Source organism: Symphalangus syndactylus, chromosome X (assembly GCF_028878055.3).
Source record: "Symphalangus syndactylus isolate Jambi chromosome X, NHGRI_mSymSyn1-v2.1_pri, whole genome shotgun sequence".
NCBI classification, from domain to species: Eukaryota; Metazoa; Chordata; class Mammalia; order Primates; family Hylobatidae; genus Symphalangus; species Symphalangus syndactylus.
In genome coordinates this window covers 155,432,543-155,449,149 of record NC_072447.2, presented here as the reverse complement: position 1 = coordinate 155,449,149, position 16,607 = coordinate 155,432,543, and the positions used below count along the sequence as shown (strand labels likewise).

The 16,607-nt window shown below is 49.2% G+C and overlaps 1 protein-coding gene across 9 annotated transcripts in view; it reads right to left on the bottom strand.

Moving 5' to 3' along the window:
- Positions 1 to 450: 450 nt before the first annotated feature.
- Positions 451 to 16,607, bottom strand: part of ZNF185 (zinc finger protein 185 with LIM domain) — a 63,056-nt gene continuing 46,899 nt past the window's right edge. For all 9 annotated transcript variants that reach the window (XM_055268524.1, XM_055268522.1, XM_055268525.1 and 6 more), the window contains 7 exons: positions 14,024 to 14,221; positions 9,967 to 10,077; positions 8,414 to 8,494; positions 6,705 to 6,776; positions 4,457 to 4,559; positions 3,387 to 3,485; positions 451 to 2,646 (listed from right to left, as the gene is read on the bottom strand). In XM_055268524.1, the coding sequence (XP_055124499.1) occupies positions 3,387 to 3,485; positions 4,457 to 4,559; positions 6,705 to 6,776; positions 8,414 to 8,494; positions 9,967 to 10,077; positions 14,024 to 14,221 (664 nt within the window). In that variant the 3' untranslated portion in view covers positions 451 to 2,646. The remainder of the gene's footprint in view (positions 2,647 to 3,386; positions 3,486 to 4,456; positions 4,560 to 6,704; positions 6,777 to 8,413; positions 8,495 to 9,966; positions 10,078 to 14,023; positions 14,222 to 16,607) is intronic.

Sequence of the window (16,607 nt, the reverse complement as noted above, 5' to 3'; positions counted from 1 at the left end):
GAGTTGACGAAGACAGAATCTGAGAAGTATTTTCATCTATTTTAAGGGCTGGCATCTAGCAGAGGAATTAAAGACCACCAGTGGGTCACATACAGAAATGGACTTTAACTCAACTGAAGAATGCATCTTCTAAAACCACAGACAGCAGGGGCTTGTAAGGAACTGAGCTCCTGGTCACTGGAAGTGGGCACTAATGACTAGGTGGCTGTCTGTCTGCAATGGTAATGATGAGGAAGATGGACCCCCCCCCCCATTGCCGCCACAATACAATATTCTTCATTAAGATTTGATGTGTCTAGAATTCCACAGTTCCTGTGCATGCCTAGTGTCTACAGCTTGCTATTAAGTACTTGTTTACTTTTGTACAGAGAATGGCTTCAGGCAATAGGAATAAAGAAATCACACAGCTGAATACACCAAGTTCTACACTTCAAAAGAAAACTTTAACACTGACACATGTAATATCTTACCATTTATTATAATTGTGCACATTAATGTGGATTAAGTATGATTAGAAACACTAAGCAATTAAAAAGAAGCAAAAAGGTAATGTATCCCTCTTCCTCAGATCTGCAAAATTCTGTGCCTTTTTAGACATGAGAGAGGCTGTTTTGGATCTAAGTCAATAATGGCTCTTGCAAGATTTTTTTCAATATCTTGTATGTTGGTTCTAAAACTCCCTTAAAGGCAGACCATACCTTGAACGGGGGAAGCCAGCCTATCTTGGGCCTCTTTACCTTGCCTTTCATCCACTGGGCCTGCACTGAGACTCAGGGATAGCACCTCTCACCAACGGGGTGACTTTTATTTCCTTCACTCACTCATTGAGTACCTGTGTGTTAGTGTCCACCATGTGCCAAGTCTGATATTGGGGACTACAGTTGAGGAAGAGCAGTTGGTATTTGGTGTGGGTACATGCCCTCCAGAGGAAATCCAATACAAATAAATGGAATGTTCCTCTCTGATCATTTGGCAGGAAGAACAAGTCCACAAGCCAATGTGCATAGGGCTCAGAAACTGGAGAAAGACATAGACATTTTATAATTAAATCAAGAGAAGAGGCCCTCATTTTGTATCAGAAATACTCTAAGGTTGTTCTTCCTTTCAAGGAACTTACAGAGTGATGCTGGGCCCACAGATGGCAGAGTCCAGCTGAACCTGAGCAGAGGGTCGGCTGACTGCATGAACAGGCTTGCATCTGCCCAGCGATCCAACGAGTTTCCATGTCCCAAGTACCTGGGGCCCCAGCAGTTGCCACTAGCTTGAGGCAGAGTCTAGACAGGAAAATGGGTCACTGAACGCTCTCTGCTCAGATCAGCTAGCCCCCTGGAGCTTTTCCTGGATTCACAAGCTCCTCTTTGGTAATGTCTGTGAGTCAAATCTGTTCTCAGCTGAAAGCATCTCAGCTTGGAGGCATTTTCATGGGGGGAGGGGAGGGAAAGGGGAAGCTTGGCCCTTGAAGTACTTCATGGGGGGTGGGGATAATTCAGGGATCCAAGATGCCCAGAGGAAGAGTGTGATTTCACACCTTCTGCTCTTTGCAAGCCTATGCCTTTGGGAGGCCTGAAGGGAGGGTGTTAACCTGGCAGGAACTATGTACCCTCTGCACAGTGCTTGGCACACACTGGTCACAAAATCAATGCTTGCTTTTGTGGGTGCTGCTCTGGGAAGAGCATGGGCTCTGTAGAGTTCTGCGCAATGCAATAGCCACCTCTCTGAGTTCCAATATCCTCATGTCTAAGATGGGATGAGAATATCACCTTCACAGGATTATTATGGGGATTAATGCCATCACTTTGTGACAGTGCCTGCTATGTGGTAGAGCCTCAAGAAATGTTAGCTGCGTTTCCACCTCCTTAGTCCTGCTGGGATCTGTACACCCTAAAACCCACTTGGGAAGATTTATGTGTAAAGTTCAGGGAGCAGAATTGAGGGCAAATTAATCAGCTATCAAGATTCCAACAGACACATATATCACTTTGATCAGTAGCATCCTAAAATCACATCCTACTGAATTTAAACCTAATTGTGTAAATTTTCCAACACATGCCAACAGGGAACACTCAAATATAGTGAAAGGTGAGTGGAAGACAAAATGAAAAACTGCTGTATAACTCAATCAAAAGCAACTAACTACTTTTACAAGTGTATGGAAATTTAAAAAAATAGATATGGCAAATAGACAAGCTAAACACTAGCCTATGCCAATCCCTAGCATTCGATGTCTGCAATTTACCCACCAGGGATCATCAACAGTCTTCAACTTGGCCCATCATAAGCCTCAAGGGAGTCAGGACACACTGAACCCTACACTTCTGCCCACTTAAACTCATTAGAAAGCCAATCTGTCTTAGGGAAGCCAAGATGGAATTCTTGTTTGATCCTCTTTGGTTGAGCCTGAAATGAGATCACGGACGTAAAGCGCTTACCAAGCTATAAGAAGCTACACACACAAGCAATTATCCTAGCATCATTAAGATACGATATTGGATGTATGCAACTTCAACTTGAGAAGGGCAAAAGCATGAAGAAATCAAACAGGGAGGGAGGAGGTAAGAGAAGGGGAGACAGCAACTTGGGGCAAAACTGGGGACAGCCAAATTTGTCCACGAGTCATCAGCTTCTGATCAGCCTGGCCGGGGGGCGCTAAAAGAAAACAGAAGTAGCCATGAGACTGGAAACACATCAGCTAGAGGCCCTCAGGGTGGGTGACTGCTCCAGTCATCAGGAGTTACCGCCTAGCTCAAGGTGTCTTCTGGAGAGAAGACCATCAGCATGGAGCTAGTGGAAAGCCTGGTTGCTATTGATCCCGATTGCCTTCAAGGGATATATTCTGCTCTGTGCTCAGACACTGTGATAAATTCCTCTGGCTATAAGCATGCAAACACACATCTTCAGGCAGTTCTCATAATGTAGCCCAGAGGCTTGTCTCACTGAGCACCATGGCTATGCAGTCCTGATCTGAAGCTATGCGAGCGACAGTGAACAGAGAGCCCTGGACAAGAATCCAAAGACCTGGGGTGAGGTCCTGATTCTACCTGGGTTTCTCCAGGCCCCCTCTCTTTCTATATCTTTATTTCCTTGTTGCAAAACGGGGCTAACAACAGTGGCCCAGCGAGTATCCCAGGGTAGCTAGAGGGCTCGGCTCAGGTGCTGGATGGAAGGTGTGATTTGGAAGTGTCCTCATAGAGGGCCTTTGTCCATGCTACCTAAGATCTCAAAGTATCACAAGGTATAGGGACATGAGGACATAAGGCTCCCTGAATATAAGGAAGAGCCAAGAAAGATAGCTGTGTCTGGGGCTGAGACTCCAGGAGAGACCAGGGCGCATCTCTACTCCTTAATGAGTCTCTTGGCCACTTGTCCTTTGCAGTGCCAGCACCCACCTAGAAGAGCTTCTCATAGCATTTCTCACAGTGAATGGTGTCACGGTGAATGAAGATCTGATCCAGGAGATCGCCCATCGGTTTACTGCAAATCCCACACTGAAAGAAAAAGCAAGCTGGAGGTCAACACACAAAGCAAAGCAAGAGGAATGAGTGGAGTGGGAAGGGGATGCCTGAACAAGGTGGGCGAGCAGATGCTGTGAGCCCGTGGCACATCCTGGACCTCAGGACTTGCAAACATCACAAAATAATACAAAAACATCACAAAATAATACAAAAAACATCACAAAATAATACAAAAAAAGCCTTTTTTTTTTTTCTTGGTAGGGAGTAGTAAGTACAGCTAGCAGCTCAGCTACTTTCAAGGGCCAGTGGGCAAGCAAAGGGGAACCTGTTTGTCATGACCAGAAATATGTTTCCCCATGGTCAGCCGATTCTCAGGATAAGCTGCTAAGTGGGGCATGTTCTGCATTTCAGCACTTACTTAACCAGGAGCAAGCAAAGTTCAGGCCCTGTGGGGAGGAGAGAAGCCTGCCTAACATTCTATCAAGGCAAAGGAGAGGGTTGTTTTTCTCAGTGCACCCAGAGGTGACACCCTAAATGGATTGGAACCAACAACCTGGGGTTACAAAGTGCCACACACTGTGGAGAATGGGGACCCCAATGGCACTTAGAATAAAATCCAAACTCTGTGCCCGCCAAGGCCTACATGATCTAGCCCACCCTGTCACTCATGCCATGCAAGCTAGAACACTCTAGGGCTTCTGCCCCAGGGCCTTTGCACTTGCTGGCCCTCTGCCAGGAATAGTCTTTCCTGAAAAGACCTCTTTTGTCTCCCCTACAGTACTAAGCATGCAGAACCACCAACACTCATCTACTCTCTTAGACTTGGAAGCTCATTCACCTCCCAGTTGTGCAAAGCCTCTGCGACTATGTGCAATTGTATATGGAGATCAAGCCTTCTCCACAGTCTCTGAACCCGTAAGACTCCTGCACGCTACAAAACGTTCTTAGCAGCACGTGATCAGGAGTTACCGCCTAGCTCAAGCTGTCTTCCACCTCTTTCTTACCTTAAAGCAATATTCATGGCAGCAGATACCAAGATGTTCTAGGGTAATCTTTGGACAGTCTCGGATCTCATGGTTGCAGTAAGTACAGATCCCTCCAGTTGTCCTGTGAGATGAAGAACAATAACCCAGTGGTCAGGCTGGTGTACAGACCTCTGATGTGACACAGCCAGACCTTCCGGTTTGGTGCAGCCAGGTCCAGGTTTGCTGTCAGGATCCCCAGGCTGCCATCGTCTTCTGTGGTGTGCAGCACAGCTCTGGGCCAGATCAGTTCTCAGCCTGCTGTAGACCTCTGCATTATTTCCAAAAACTAGTCATGCATCTTTTTCCAGCTCACAATGACATGTCTCCTGTAGGTGTCCTGATGTGATACTTATTCCAGACAGTTTGCCTCCCCCTGACCTTCGGCTTAGATTATCCGCTGGGGCCTGCTACCCTCTAGAGCAGGAAGACCAATGCCTTCTCCTACAGGAGACATGTCATTGTGTGCCCTGCCTGGCCCCCTGTCTTGATGGCCCTTCTCCTCATGCCTGGGCCAACTGAGCCCTGCCCCTGCCTATACTCCTGGACCCACCCTCCATGCTCTGTCTGTAGAGCCTACTCAGATCCGACACTGAAGTTCTAGATACTGACTCCTGGGTTGAGCATCTTTCCAGATCCAGGATGCCTGTTTCTGAGAGTCACCTCTGCTTTTCTTCCTCAGACTGGACTTCCTGAAAGTGACTGCTTGATCTGATCCTACAAGCCAAAATTCAGGGTACTTTCTTCCAGAGATTTCGGTCTGCTTCTGACAGGAGCCCAAGGGGTGGGGGGACATTACCAGTCTAGATCCACGTTAGCTCTGTCGGAGGACCCAGAAGTGCCACGGGCAGCTTGGGTGTGGCCCACCATCCTGCTGCTGGCCCAGGGTTCACTCTGGACAGCCGTGCTGCTGGCAACCCTTGCCCTCAGCACAGCCCTGCTCCTCCTGCTTCTTTCACCACCAGCAGCACCAGCTCACAGCTGTTCTTTGTGCATGTGCATGTGTGTCTGTGCATATGCATGTGTGCAAGTGACTGAGATTGTCCCTAGAGAGTCCCCTTCCTTCCTCCAAGCCTAGCAATGGATCAGTAACGACTGATTCTGGATTTCGTAGTTGTGCAATGGAAAGGGGGGTCCCTAGAGTATCTGGTTTGTCAGTCCACTAGAATTGGAGGCCTCATTCCATTTGCTCCTATGTAGGTGGTTAACTCTCAGGTTTCTGACCAACCTGCCCTTCTCTGCTAAGACTTCATCTGCTGATGTGCTTCACCAAGTAATCTGTAGTTACTCAGAACCACCTGCTTCTTCAGCTATAGTGGAGGAGATTCCCTGGCCCCATATGCTTGCCTGCTCCTATATGTTTGCCCTTGGGGCCCGGTAGGATTCTCTTTATCTTAACCCTCTTACTTCCTTCCTTTTCCTCCCCAATGTAGCTTTAGTCTCTGAATGTCATCCACATGAATTTAGATCTGCCCATCAATGAGAGGCCAGATGGCAGAGTGGAAACATCCTTAACTTGGGAGTAGTCAGGGCCCTGGGGTCTAGTCCAGGGTCTGCCATATTCGCTTACTGTGGACTGAAGGCTACTTATTCTATTTTCTTCACAGAAGCCTGAGTGAACTCAATCTCTGAGACTCTCTTCTCCCCATTCCAAGAATTTTAACATAAGATTTCTTTGTCATTAAGACTCTCTAGTGACTGTGCCATCATCTAGTGACAGCTTTCAAAACTGCTGAACAAGGTGTTCTCTGCCCCTGCTTTCAATTTGGTGGCTCCACAGCACTAGGCATTCTTACCTCTGTGTGTCTTTCTGGCTTCTTGATGCCAGCAGCCCATTTTTCTTCATTCTCTGCCCACTCCTCTCTTTTGTAGTCATTTTATTTTTACTTCTGGTCAGATTTGCAAGTTAATTAAGTGATTGATTAGGTTCTAATCTGAAGGGCCCCTCCTGCTAACATGAGTCCTCTGGGCTGTCAGACACCACCACTTCCCTTCTGAGTCACCGTTGGTATCTACCCTCTAGTCTTAGCTCAATTCAAAGGCTTTAGTTGTCACAAGTGTGATATCCCAACAACGGAAGCACCACCCTACGGTAGTGTCCTTCACCTTTCTGCAAATGGATTGGAGGCTGCAAAGCAGAAGACAAAAGCAAACAGACTCAGCAGGAACTCTCCCTTCCCTGTTTCTCCTCTGTAGAAGTGCAAGCTCTGTGCTAAGAAAGTCAACATACCTCTCAGAGTATGGAGTGCTGCCACATGGAGGCTTCTTCTCCATGGCGAAAGAGTCCTCAATGCTGCTGACGCTGCAGGGAGTTTGACAGGGGAGAGGAGGGCAGAGATGAGAGCCAAATCACTATCATAGTTAATTTTCTAATTAACCTTTGGCCACAAGCTGAGACATAACTACGATGCCAGTCGTCATCCATGACTTGGTGCCACAGGGCCCTTCTATGGGGGGGCAAAAGAGACCTTTCACAATGAGGGAGATGATCGGGGCTGGGTGGCTAGGATTCCTGAGGTTGTATATGCCAAGGGGACCCCACTGACCAGTGGGAAAAGAGCAGAGCTTTCCTCCCCACCTATGATATAATGTGACAGTCACCAGGAGCCCACTCAGCAGAAATCAGATACTGGGAATGAGAAGAAAGAAGGGATCATTCTGGTATAATACCTGTGCTTGAGTTATGGGGTAGAATTAGGGGGTACAGACGGGTTTGGAGTTTCTTTTTGGAGTGACAAAGGTGTTCCAGAATTGGATAGTGATGTTTGCATAACTCTGTGAATGTACCAAAACCTCAGGACTGTACACGTTAAAGGGTGAATTATAACTCAATAAGCTGTTGAGAAAAACCACCCTAAGGGCCTACAGATGGTGAAAGCAAAGCTCAGAGAGGTTGAACATGTTGTCTGAAGTGATCCTAACGGGGGGCCTGAGCTGGAGCTTGAACTTGACCCCCACAGCCATGCTCATCATTCCACAGCACCAATGAAAGCCAGTCCAGAAGCCCCAGAGGCCCAATCCTGAAATAAAGCCAGGATGCTCCTCTCTGTTACTAAAATCCTCCAGTGAGATGACATGTCATAAGAAACATTCTAAGGGACCTCATCTCAGTGTGGTAGGTGGCAATACACTGAGGTGACATGAAGTACCCCTCTACATGGCATCACAAAGCAAGAAAATGAAGAGATGATCAATGAAAAGGGGAGGCCAAGGCAGGTAGATTGCTTGAGGTCAGGAATTCGAGACCAGCCTGGCCAACATGGTGAAACTTCATCTCTACTAAAATACAAAAATTAACTGGGCATGGTGGTGGGCGCCTGTAATCCCAGCTACTAGGGAGGCTAAGGCAGGGGAATTGCTTGAACCCAGGAGGCAGAGGTTGGGGTAAGCTGAGAAGGCGCCACTGCAGTCCAGCCTGGGCAACAGAGCAAGACTCCATCTCAAAAAAAATTAATTAATTAAAATTAATTAATTAATTAAAATAAAAAAGCAAAGCCACACATGTATCAGGAACTGCAGTCACATGTGTGTTCAAATGAGGCAGCCTGGTGTGACAGAAAAGAACATGAGGGCAGAAGAGAAGAGCTCTGTGATCTGAAAGGAAATAGGATGAGCTAGTTGGTCCCTAGGGCTCTGCCAGCTCTGTCAAGAGTGGTGCTCTCAGCATTTTACAAAATAAAATAACAAAGACAAGCTGAACAGAATGGCAGTGAAAATGGTGTGCAGGATGAATTCACCGGAAGAGAGAACCCAAAGGTGCCCAGTTCAGTAGAAAATGCATCAATCCCATCAGAGGGCAACTACATCACTCATCCACTCGACAATTACCCTGAAGCTACTCTGAGCCAAGCCCTGGACAAGGAACTGGAAATGCAGGGATGAGAATATGGGAGCCGGCAGGAGAAGGCCGACATGGAAGGGTTTGGGACCCGCTCTTACTTGCTATAGCGTGCAGATACTGGCTTCCCAGAAGACTCTTCACTAGCATTCACGTACTCCTTCACGAAGAGAATCCCTTTGCTGTAGAAGGAGCACAGAAGAAATCAGAGGTACACCAGAAGATTCCAGGGAACCAGGCCTGGCCCACAGGAGTGATTCAGGGCTGGGGAGACCCAGCCTGGTTTGAAGGAAGTGAAACAGCTCATGGGAAGGCCCAGGATAAAGGCACTGGCACTGCTGTGGACTCAGGCTACAATCCCAGGCCATGAGCGTCTCTTGCTGTGTTTGGACTGAGGGCCCCAGAAAGAGGCTTCCTGCAACCAATGACAATGTGCTGTCCTCCTCCACGCAGACCTCGGTGACCCCATCTTCTCCCCAGGCTTCTATACTTCTACACTTCAGTCCTGTGGGCTTTCCACCCCTACTTTAGGGCTGCGTCGTCTTTCCCCTCTACCCACAACCAAGATATCCTCCAAGCCTTAATCCTACACTGTCAGTCTTTACCACTCAGCACCTCCCAGAAGGTACTCAGCTACTGTGCAGTTTCCACCTCACGTCTAACCTCTCCATTCTCCCTCCTAGAGTCCAGAGGCCTAGAGGTGGCCTCATGCTGGACTGGCCTCTGCAGGGCTGGAAACAAGGTCTGCATCATGCTGGGCTCGGGATGGCCCCAAATTTGCCCCCATTTCCATGCTGCACACTCCAGCCTGCTGACCTGATGCCCCCCTCCCGCCCCCAACACACACACCTCACTGAGCAGCCTTCCTGCAGTGACATCCCTTCCTGCACCCTGACAGGTGGCCAGGAATGCAGGTGAAGCAGTGGGCATGTGAGAGAGACAGACAAACCTCATGCTGAAATGTGATTCCCAGTGTTGGAGGTGGGGCTTGGAGGGAGGTGACGGGATCATGGGGGGATCCCTCATGAACAGCTAGCACCATCCCCTTAGTGAAAAGTGAGTTCTCATTCAGTTAGTTCACACAAGATCTGGTTGTTTCAAAGTCCGGGCCCTCCCCTTCTTCACTCTTGTTCCTGCTCGTGCCATGTGATGGTCCTGCTCCCACTTCAGCTTCCACCATGATTATAAGCTTCTTGAGACCTTTGCCAAAAGCCAAGCAGCTGTTGGTGCCACGCTTGTGCAGCCTGCCAAACTGTGAGCCAATTAAACCTCTTTCCTTTATAAATGTCCCAGCCTCAGGTATTCCTTTACAGCAACACAGGAATGCCCTCACACGCCCGGCCTTCATGGACTTAAGCTGGCTTTCCAGGCATGGACCCATGAATGGCAGAGCCACATCCACTAGCGCACTAGGAAGCACCACTGCAGCCTCTTACAGAGATAGGAAAAAGGAGGTGTGGGAACGTCTAGGCCCGTAGATGGGAGTTTGTATTAGGGAACTAACACTGTCCTGTGTGGCCCCTTGGCTAATGACCTGCTAGAAATTGGGGAAGGCACTAAATGGGAAGCAACATGGAACAAAAGCCAAGTCCTTTACTGCCAAGGAGGAAGTGGCAGAGGAACATCTCCCAGGTTGCCAGATAGCCCTTCTTACGTGGTAGAGCTGGAGTCCAATTCACTTGCGGGGGCTGGAATATAAATGTGAGGCTGCTCAGAAGTGGCAGTGACAGTAACGGTGACCATGCAGCTCGAGGGGCTCCTCACCCTGAAAGAAATAAAGGGAGGGGTAGGTGTGTCAACCTGGGAGCTGACACCTTCCAGGGTCAAACAGGCTTTTCTGAGCCTAACCCTTGACCACTGCTCTTGAAGGTTCCTCTAAGACCAACAAATGGAACTTCTCACTTTACAGATAAGCAAACCCAGGCTAGGTGAGTTGAGACATGTCCTAGGTCACATCGTGAATCGGTAGCAAGACCCCAATCTTCCAGTGTCCACTCAGTACTCCTGACTGCAGCCAAGGGCCTTGGCCTCTGTGACTCACTCAATTAGAGTGGAACCATGGGGCTCCCGGGGATGTGACAGTCAGGAGGGTGCAGAAGGGGAAGACACAGCCCAGCTCACCTCCTCACTGGATGGGACGGTCCCTTACTAGGATCAGCTCCTTCTGCCACCCTACAGGGAACTCTCTAGAGAACACAAGGCCAAGGGGCAGAGGACCAAATGAAATTAGGCCTCATTGAGGAGGAAAGTCAGATGCACCTCATTCCCAGCAGAGGCGAGAAACTGACCAGCGTCGAAGTTTTTCTGAACCTCCACACTTCAGCTGCCAGATACGGCCCTTGGCCTGGAATCCAACCTCCTCGGCAGCCCAAAAGGGCTTTTCTCTGGCCAAGCCCATGTTGGCTCTCACTCTGCCTGCCCCCAGGCTATGAGCCTCATTACCAAAGCTGTTGTAGCTGTCTGCTGCAGTTCAGAGCACGATGTTGGGCAGCACCACTGACCACTTGTTTGCACCTTCCAACTTCAGTCTGCCCACCCTCCAATGGCCTGAGGCCAGCACTATGGGTGCACACTGCCCTGGGCTGATTCTGGCTTTTCTCCAACATGCTGCGGCTCAGATCATACTCCAGATATGGCTGCCTCCATCTGGCCCAGGCTATTGGGTATTGTCCCCTTGCCAGAGAATCCAATGCCTAAGATTACAACTAGTTGAAGAGTGAGGAAAGGGAAGAACAATCATGATCTAGCATCTGCCTAGCTCTCATCCCTCACAGTCTCAAACTATATCACGTGCCACTCAAGCTCAAGCCATACAGACCAGGCTGCAGTTCCCCTGGACTTGCCAAGCTCTCACATGCCTTTGCAGACAATATCACCTCCTCCTCTGGGAAGCCCTTCCTGAAGTCCTGCCCTCCTACCTCACCTCAGTGTACCCAATCATCCTGTGCCTGTTCCTGCTTCACCCTATGACAAAGAAATATACCATAGAGACTGGAGGAGGTGGACTGGATGGGAGAGGATGCCCCACAAAAATCTGAAAAGACACATGGGGGATAAAATGCAGAGCCAACGAGTGAGAAAAGGATTGATTCTAAGAGGAAGGAAGGAAGACCTCCTACTGACTGAACAACTACCAGGTGTCTGGTATCCCATGATCCGTGTCAGCAGAATACCGCAGGGGCGAGGTAAAACAGAAATTCCCTGGAGCTACTTGGGAAGCTGAGGCAGGAAGATCACTTGAGGCCAGGAGTTCAAAAACCACCTGGGTAACACAGTGAAACACCGCCTCTTAAAAAAATAAAATCCCCTGGGCATCCCCCCAGGACTGCAATGTGAGCAATAGGAGCCCTCCCAATAGCCTCCTCTCCCTCACCTACAAGACCCTACAGAGCCCAGCTCCTGCCCCCTGCTCACCTCACCCCGCACCCTCCAAGCACAGGGCTCAGTGTTCAGGCCCTCCTCCCTATCTTCTTTGGCCACAGTGCCTATCCCCAGGTTCCTTGGAAGGCAGGCTCCTCCACATGTTTCAGGTCTCAGCTGAACTGTCTCCTCCTCGATAGCAAAGCTTTCCCTAACCATCCTTGCTACCACACTCTGCCCTAACCCCTCTCCATCAGAGCACCTGGTTTCTTTCCTTCCTGGGCTTATCACAAACAGAGGGGCAGTATGGATGCCACAGCGATGAACAGTACAGGCTCTGAACTCTGTCTGGATTCCAATCTCGGTTAGGCCACTTCCTGGCTGCAAAACTGCTGGCAAATTACTTAACCTCCATCTGCCTCAGTTTCTCCATAATAAAAGCACCTCCTTCCTAGAGTTGGTGTGAGAATTAAATGAGTGAGTCCACATAAGGCATGGAGAACAGTGCGTGCACATTCTCAGCACACAGCAGGTGCTAACGGTTATTATGATCCTGCTTATTCCTTAGTGGACTCTGTGCTCTTTGAGGGCGGCTGGACGGGGCCTTAGCCATCATGTTCACTGTGTACATGGCTGCTCACGGGAGGCTCTTAGTATGCAGCATCTCCAGCCAGCGGTCCATGGCTCCTGGTTATTCTCAAACTCATGGCCACTTTGGGAAAAAAAAAAACTCTGGGGAACAAAGGGAGCTCTCAAAAGACACGTATACCTTCTTTCACCATCATCAACTGCAGCTCCAGGCAGTGATAAAGAAAGGACCTCTGGCCTCACACAGAAAAGGACCAGAGGGAAACTGAGGCTGGCTGCTGGCATGCATCCCATGTGTTAGGTTTGAGAGACCAGAGCCAGGCTGAGGAATGCAAGAGGTCAGCAAAAATTTTCTTTGCTGGGTTCCTTGGCAAGATAAAGCTAGCACAGCCCTCTCCTCACTCTGTTCCTGAAGCCACCCTGTGAAAGCAATGGATCATGGCAGGAGAGTGAAGGCAGAGCCAAAATACTTCATTGGCAGGGACAAGATGAGGAAAGACTGGAAGCTGGTCAAGGGAATGACCTGGAACTGACAGACAGAGAGAGCACAGAGGTCACAGCAAGGCAATGGGTCAAAATCAGTTAAGTGGACAGGACAATAGCCACAAAACACCAGAAATAAGGACATCTTGAGAATGCAGCCTGTCCTGCCTCAGACTGCAAGCCTCTACCACATGTCCTGCCAGTGCAAGAGCCAATAGGGGGGTTCTCAGTGACAAGAGCTGGATGTGAGAGCCAGAAAATTCTGTCATAGAGAGGGAGATGAAGTTCACCTGGTAGGAATGGGTAAAATGTCATCAAATCATGGTATTCTCTCCTGCCCTCTAGGCCCTGCCCATGTTGCAATGGCTGTGAAGCCCTTCCTGAGACCACACTGTTTCCAGTCCAACAACTCCAGCTTTCCATGGATTTTTGGAAATGAGAATTGACAGAATGTTTCAGGATGATATAAAATCTGATACTAGATTGCCTGTAAAAACATTTTCAAAACTCAATTATTTTCAAATGTGAAAAAATATGCTACAAGTCACCTAGGATTTCAAAATCGGGAAAGTTCTTACAGCTACCACAAACATCATAATTTGGTGTGGATCCACACTGATCTACAAAGGCCAGAAGCCACGAAACTACCACTTTGGGAGACCTGAGCTGCTCACAGAAAAGCACAAGCGTCTGGTGCTGTCTGTTCCCTAGTACCTGGTTGTTCCTTGGTTCTTGGTCTCTCTCAGAAAATTCAGAGCCCCTGTTTCCTCAGGCTACTGCTTCCAACTTCTTGCAACCAATGAGCAACCCTGAGTCAGCACTGTGGAGCTACATTACTGCCCAAATCCATGGCCATCCCAGTGCTGATGGCAGTGGAAGAGCTCATCCAAATGGTACAGTTGTTATTTCTGGCAGTGAATCCCATCCACACCATGGCACACCTTGCTCAGAGAGCTTCCATCTCCATTAATGGAAAAAGCAACCTATATCCCTCCCCGATCCAGGTTTCCAGGTTCGAACTGGCTGCCAGACAACCTGATTCTCTGTGCATCCTTTCTGTGCCAGACTTAGTCTAACAGATTTGATGCTATGGCTCCAAGCTGAAACCTATGAATATCTACCCCGAGATGCTGGTTTCTCTCCTTCCCTCTGGCTCCTAACCATACTCACCTGCAGAGGGTAACAGGCATGCCTAGTATGTAGGGGTCTGTCCTGGGTTGCTGCCCTGGACAAAAACACTGGCTCTAGCAGGTAAGGTCCCAGTGCAGTTCGGCTCTTACCTGCTGGTGCAGCTCTCTCGTCTGACGAATTGCTCAGATCCGCTGGGGCTGTTCTGCTGTTCTGGGGTGCTGGTATCTGCAGGTTGCTGAGTGGGTACAGCTGGGTCTCCTTGGCCACCTCTTGGGGCTCCAGGCCTGTCCTGCCAGGCCTCTCCGACCTTGGTGGCCACATTCTTCCCCTCAAAATCAGCCAACACGCTGAGGAAGAATAAGACCCTTATGAAGTGAGTGCCCTGAGACTAGACTTTGTTCTCCCATGGCAGGTAGGCTGGCTGTCATGTCTCGTGGACTTGGAGGGACTCATCTCCCCGAGGGTGGCGCACACAGGAAGGAGGCACAACCGCCACCGCAAGGAGCAGGTAGTCTCCTCCTCAGTAGGACCCCAGCAGTGCTGCTCCTTTCTGACAAGGGCAAAGTCACCTGACGACTTCAATGAGGTATTAAAAGACATAGTCTTCTGGCTGGAAACACACTGGTATTCTTGTCCCTGTCCTCCCACTGCCATCTCTCCTTTCTCCAGTTCTTTCCCGCCTCCGGCCTCTCTAGGAAGACCTAAGCCATTCAGCCTTCTTCCCTGACCACGGTGCTCAAGACCTGTGCGCTGGCCAGGCTCATCAAAAACCCGGCAAGCTAGGGAGGAGCTTCTCCCCCAAGTTACCCTGGAGGGCTCGGTAGGGGCAAGAGTAGGGGAGTGGGCACGTGTTGGTCGCCAGATTCCCAAATCCGCTGTTGACCCCACAAAGGGGGGAAGGGCCAGGAGAATCCAAAATTTATCAGGCGGAGCCATGATGAGAACCCTAGGCCCATTTGTGATCCTCGAGCGCCATCTGGCGGCAGAAACCGGGACTGCTGCAGAAAAAGCCTCTCCACGGTCGATCTCGCCCAAAACCACCATTTTCTTTGTTGAGCGCCTCATTTCCCGGCAGGCACCGCGGGCCGAGTCTGCGGCTGCAGGAAATGGCGGCACGCGCAGGCGTACTCACGCCGGCCGCACCCCGCCCTGTGCACGCACGATCTCAGCGCGCGTGCGTGTACCCATCCACTTATTGTGACAGCGCAGTTTTCACATGTGGAACCTTCTGGTCTTTTTTATTGGAAGCAGTCATAGCTATTCCTGGAAAGCAATAGCATTTTCATCCCCCCCCTTTTTTTTTTTTTGAGACGGAGTTTCGGTCTGTCGCCCAGGCTGGAGTGCAGTGGTGTGATCTCGGCTCACTGCAACCTCCGCCTCCCGGGTTCCGGAGATTCTGGGACTACAGGCGCCCGCTGCTACGCGCGGCTAATTCTTTGTATTTTAGTAGAGACGGGGCTTCACCTTGTTGGCCAGGCTGGTCCTGAACTCAGGCATTCCGCCTGCCTCGGCCTCTCAAAGTGCTAGGATTACAGGCGTGAGCCACCGTGCCTGGCCATCCCTTTTTTTACAGATGAAAAAGTTGACGTAAGGGTCCAATTGCAACGAATAGTAGTCAAAATGGAACTTCGTTGTTCCTGCTGCAGCTCAACCTGATCACGTGACCCCTGCTACACTTTTAGCGTCTCTAAACTTAGTTCCTCCCACCTAACTCCAGCTGCTTCTCTTCCCCTTCCAGCAGCCAAACTCCTTAGAAAGAGCTGCCTGCACTCACTCTTGTCACCTTTTCCTTCCTTTCTTACCATCAACATTCCATGGAACCTATTAATTGCTTCTCAAACTATCTGCACTGAATGACCTCCCTTTCCTATCTGTCTGGGACTGACATGCGGTCTTAAGGTGCAGCCCCCCACACCATGGGACTCACCACAACACCTGAACTGGTCGCTACCCTGTTCAACCAGAAAGTCTACTGATCACAAGCTTACATGTCCTAGCAATGTCAAAGTGCTACAAAAGTATAAATATTCTCAATTTCTATACTTGTCTAAGGTGGTAACAAATTGGTGGGGGGGGGATTAGGATGCTTTAATCCAGGATCACTGTGCAGATCACACTACTCTAGACATTCTTGCAGCTAAGTCCAGTTAACTGACACAGTTGGTGACTCTCCCTTTTACGTTTTTCTTCCACAGCAGCACACTGGTTGGTTTCCTACCTCACTGGCCACTGCTCACTCATCTCTTTCACAAGCTCCTGTTCTATCTTACTTCTTAATATGGGGTGCTCCTCCTGTATGTCTTCTCTTCTCACTTTATGCACGCCCCCACAACAATATTACCCATCCCCCTGGCTTCAGTTGCACTGATATACAGAAGACTCTCAAATACCTATTTTCAGTCCAGACCTCACCCCAAAGTTCCAGTCCCATTTGTCCATTGTTAAAGCAAACTAAATATGACCTGAGAAGGACTCTGTACTTCTATATTTTGAGTCCTTGTGGATGAACAGTAACCTAGCTTAATAGGGAGATAAAATTGAAAACCTAATTTAGTAGTATGCACCTGTAACAATAGCTAAGTCTTGGCCAATCCCAGCGGCCATACTTCAAGCATTCATACACTACTGAGTGTTCAAACTGTTCAAATAAGGCATACGCCAAGCTGTAACCAGTCCAGCTCTTCTGTACCTCACTTCCAACTTCTGTACGTCGTTTCCCTTTTTTTGTTTATA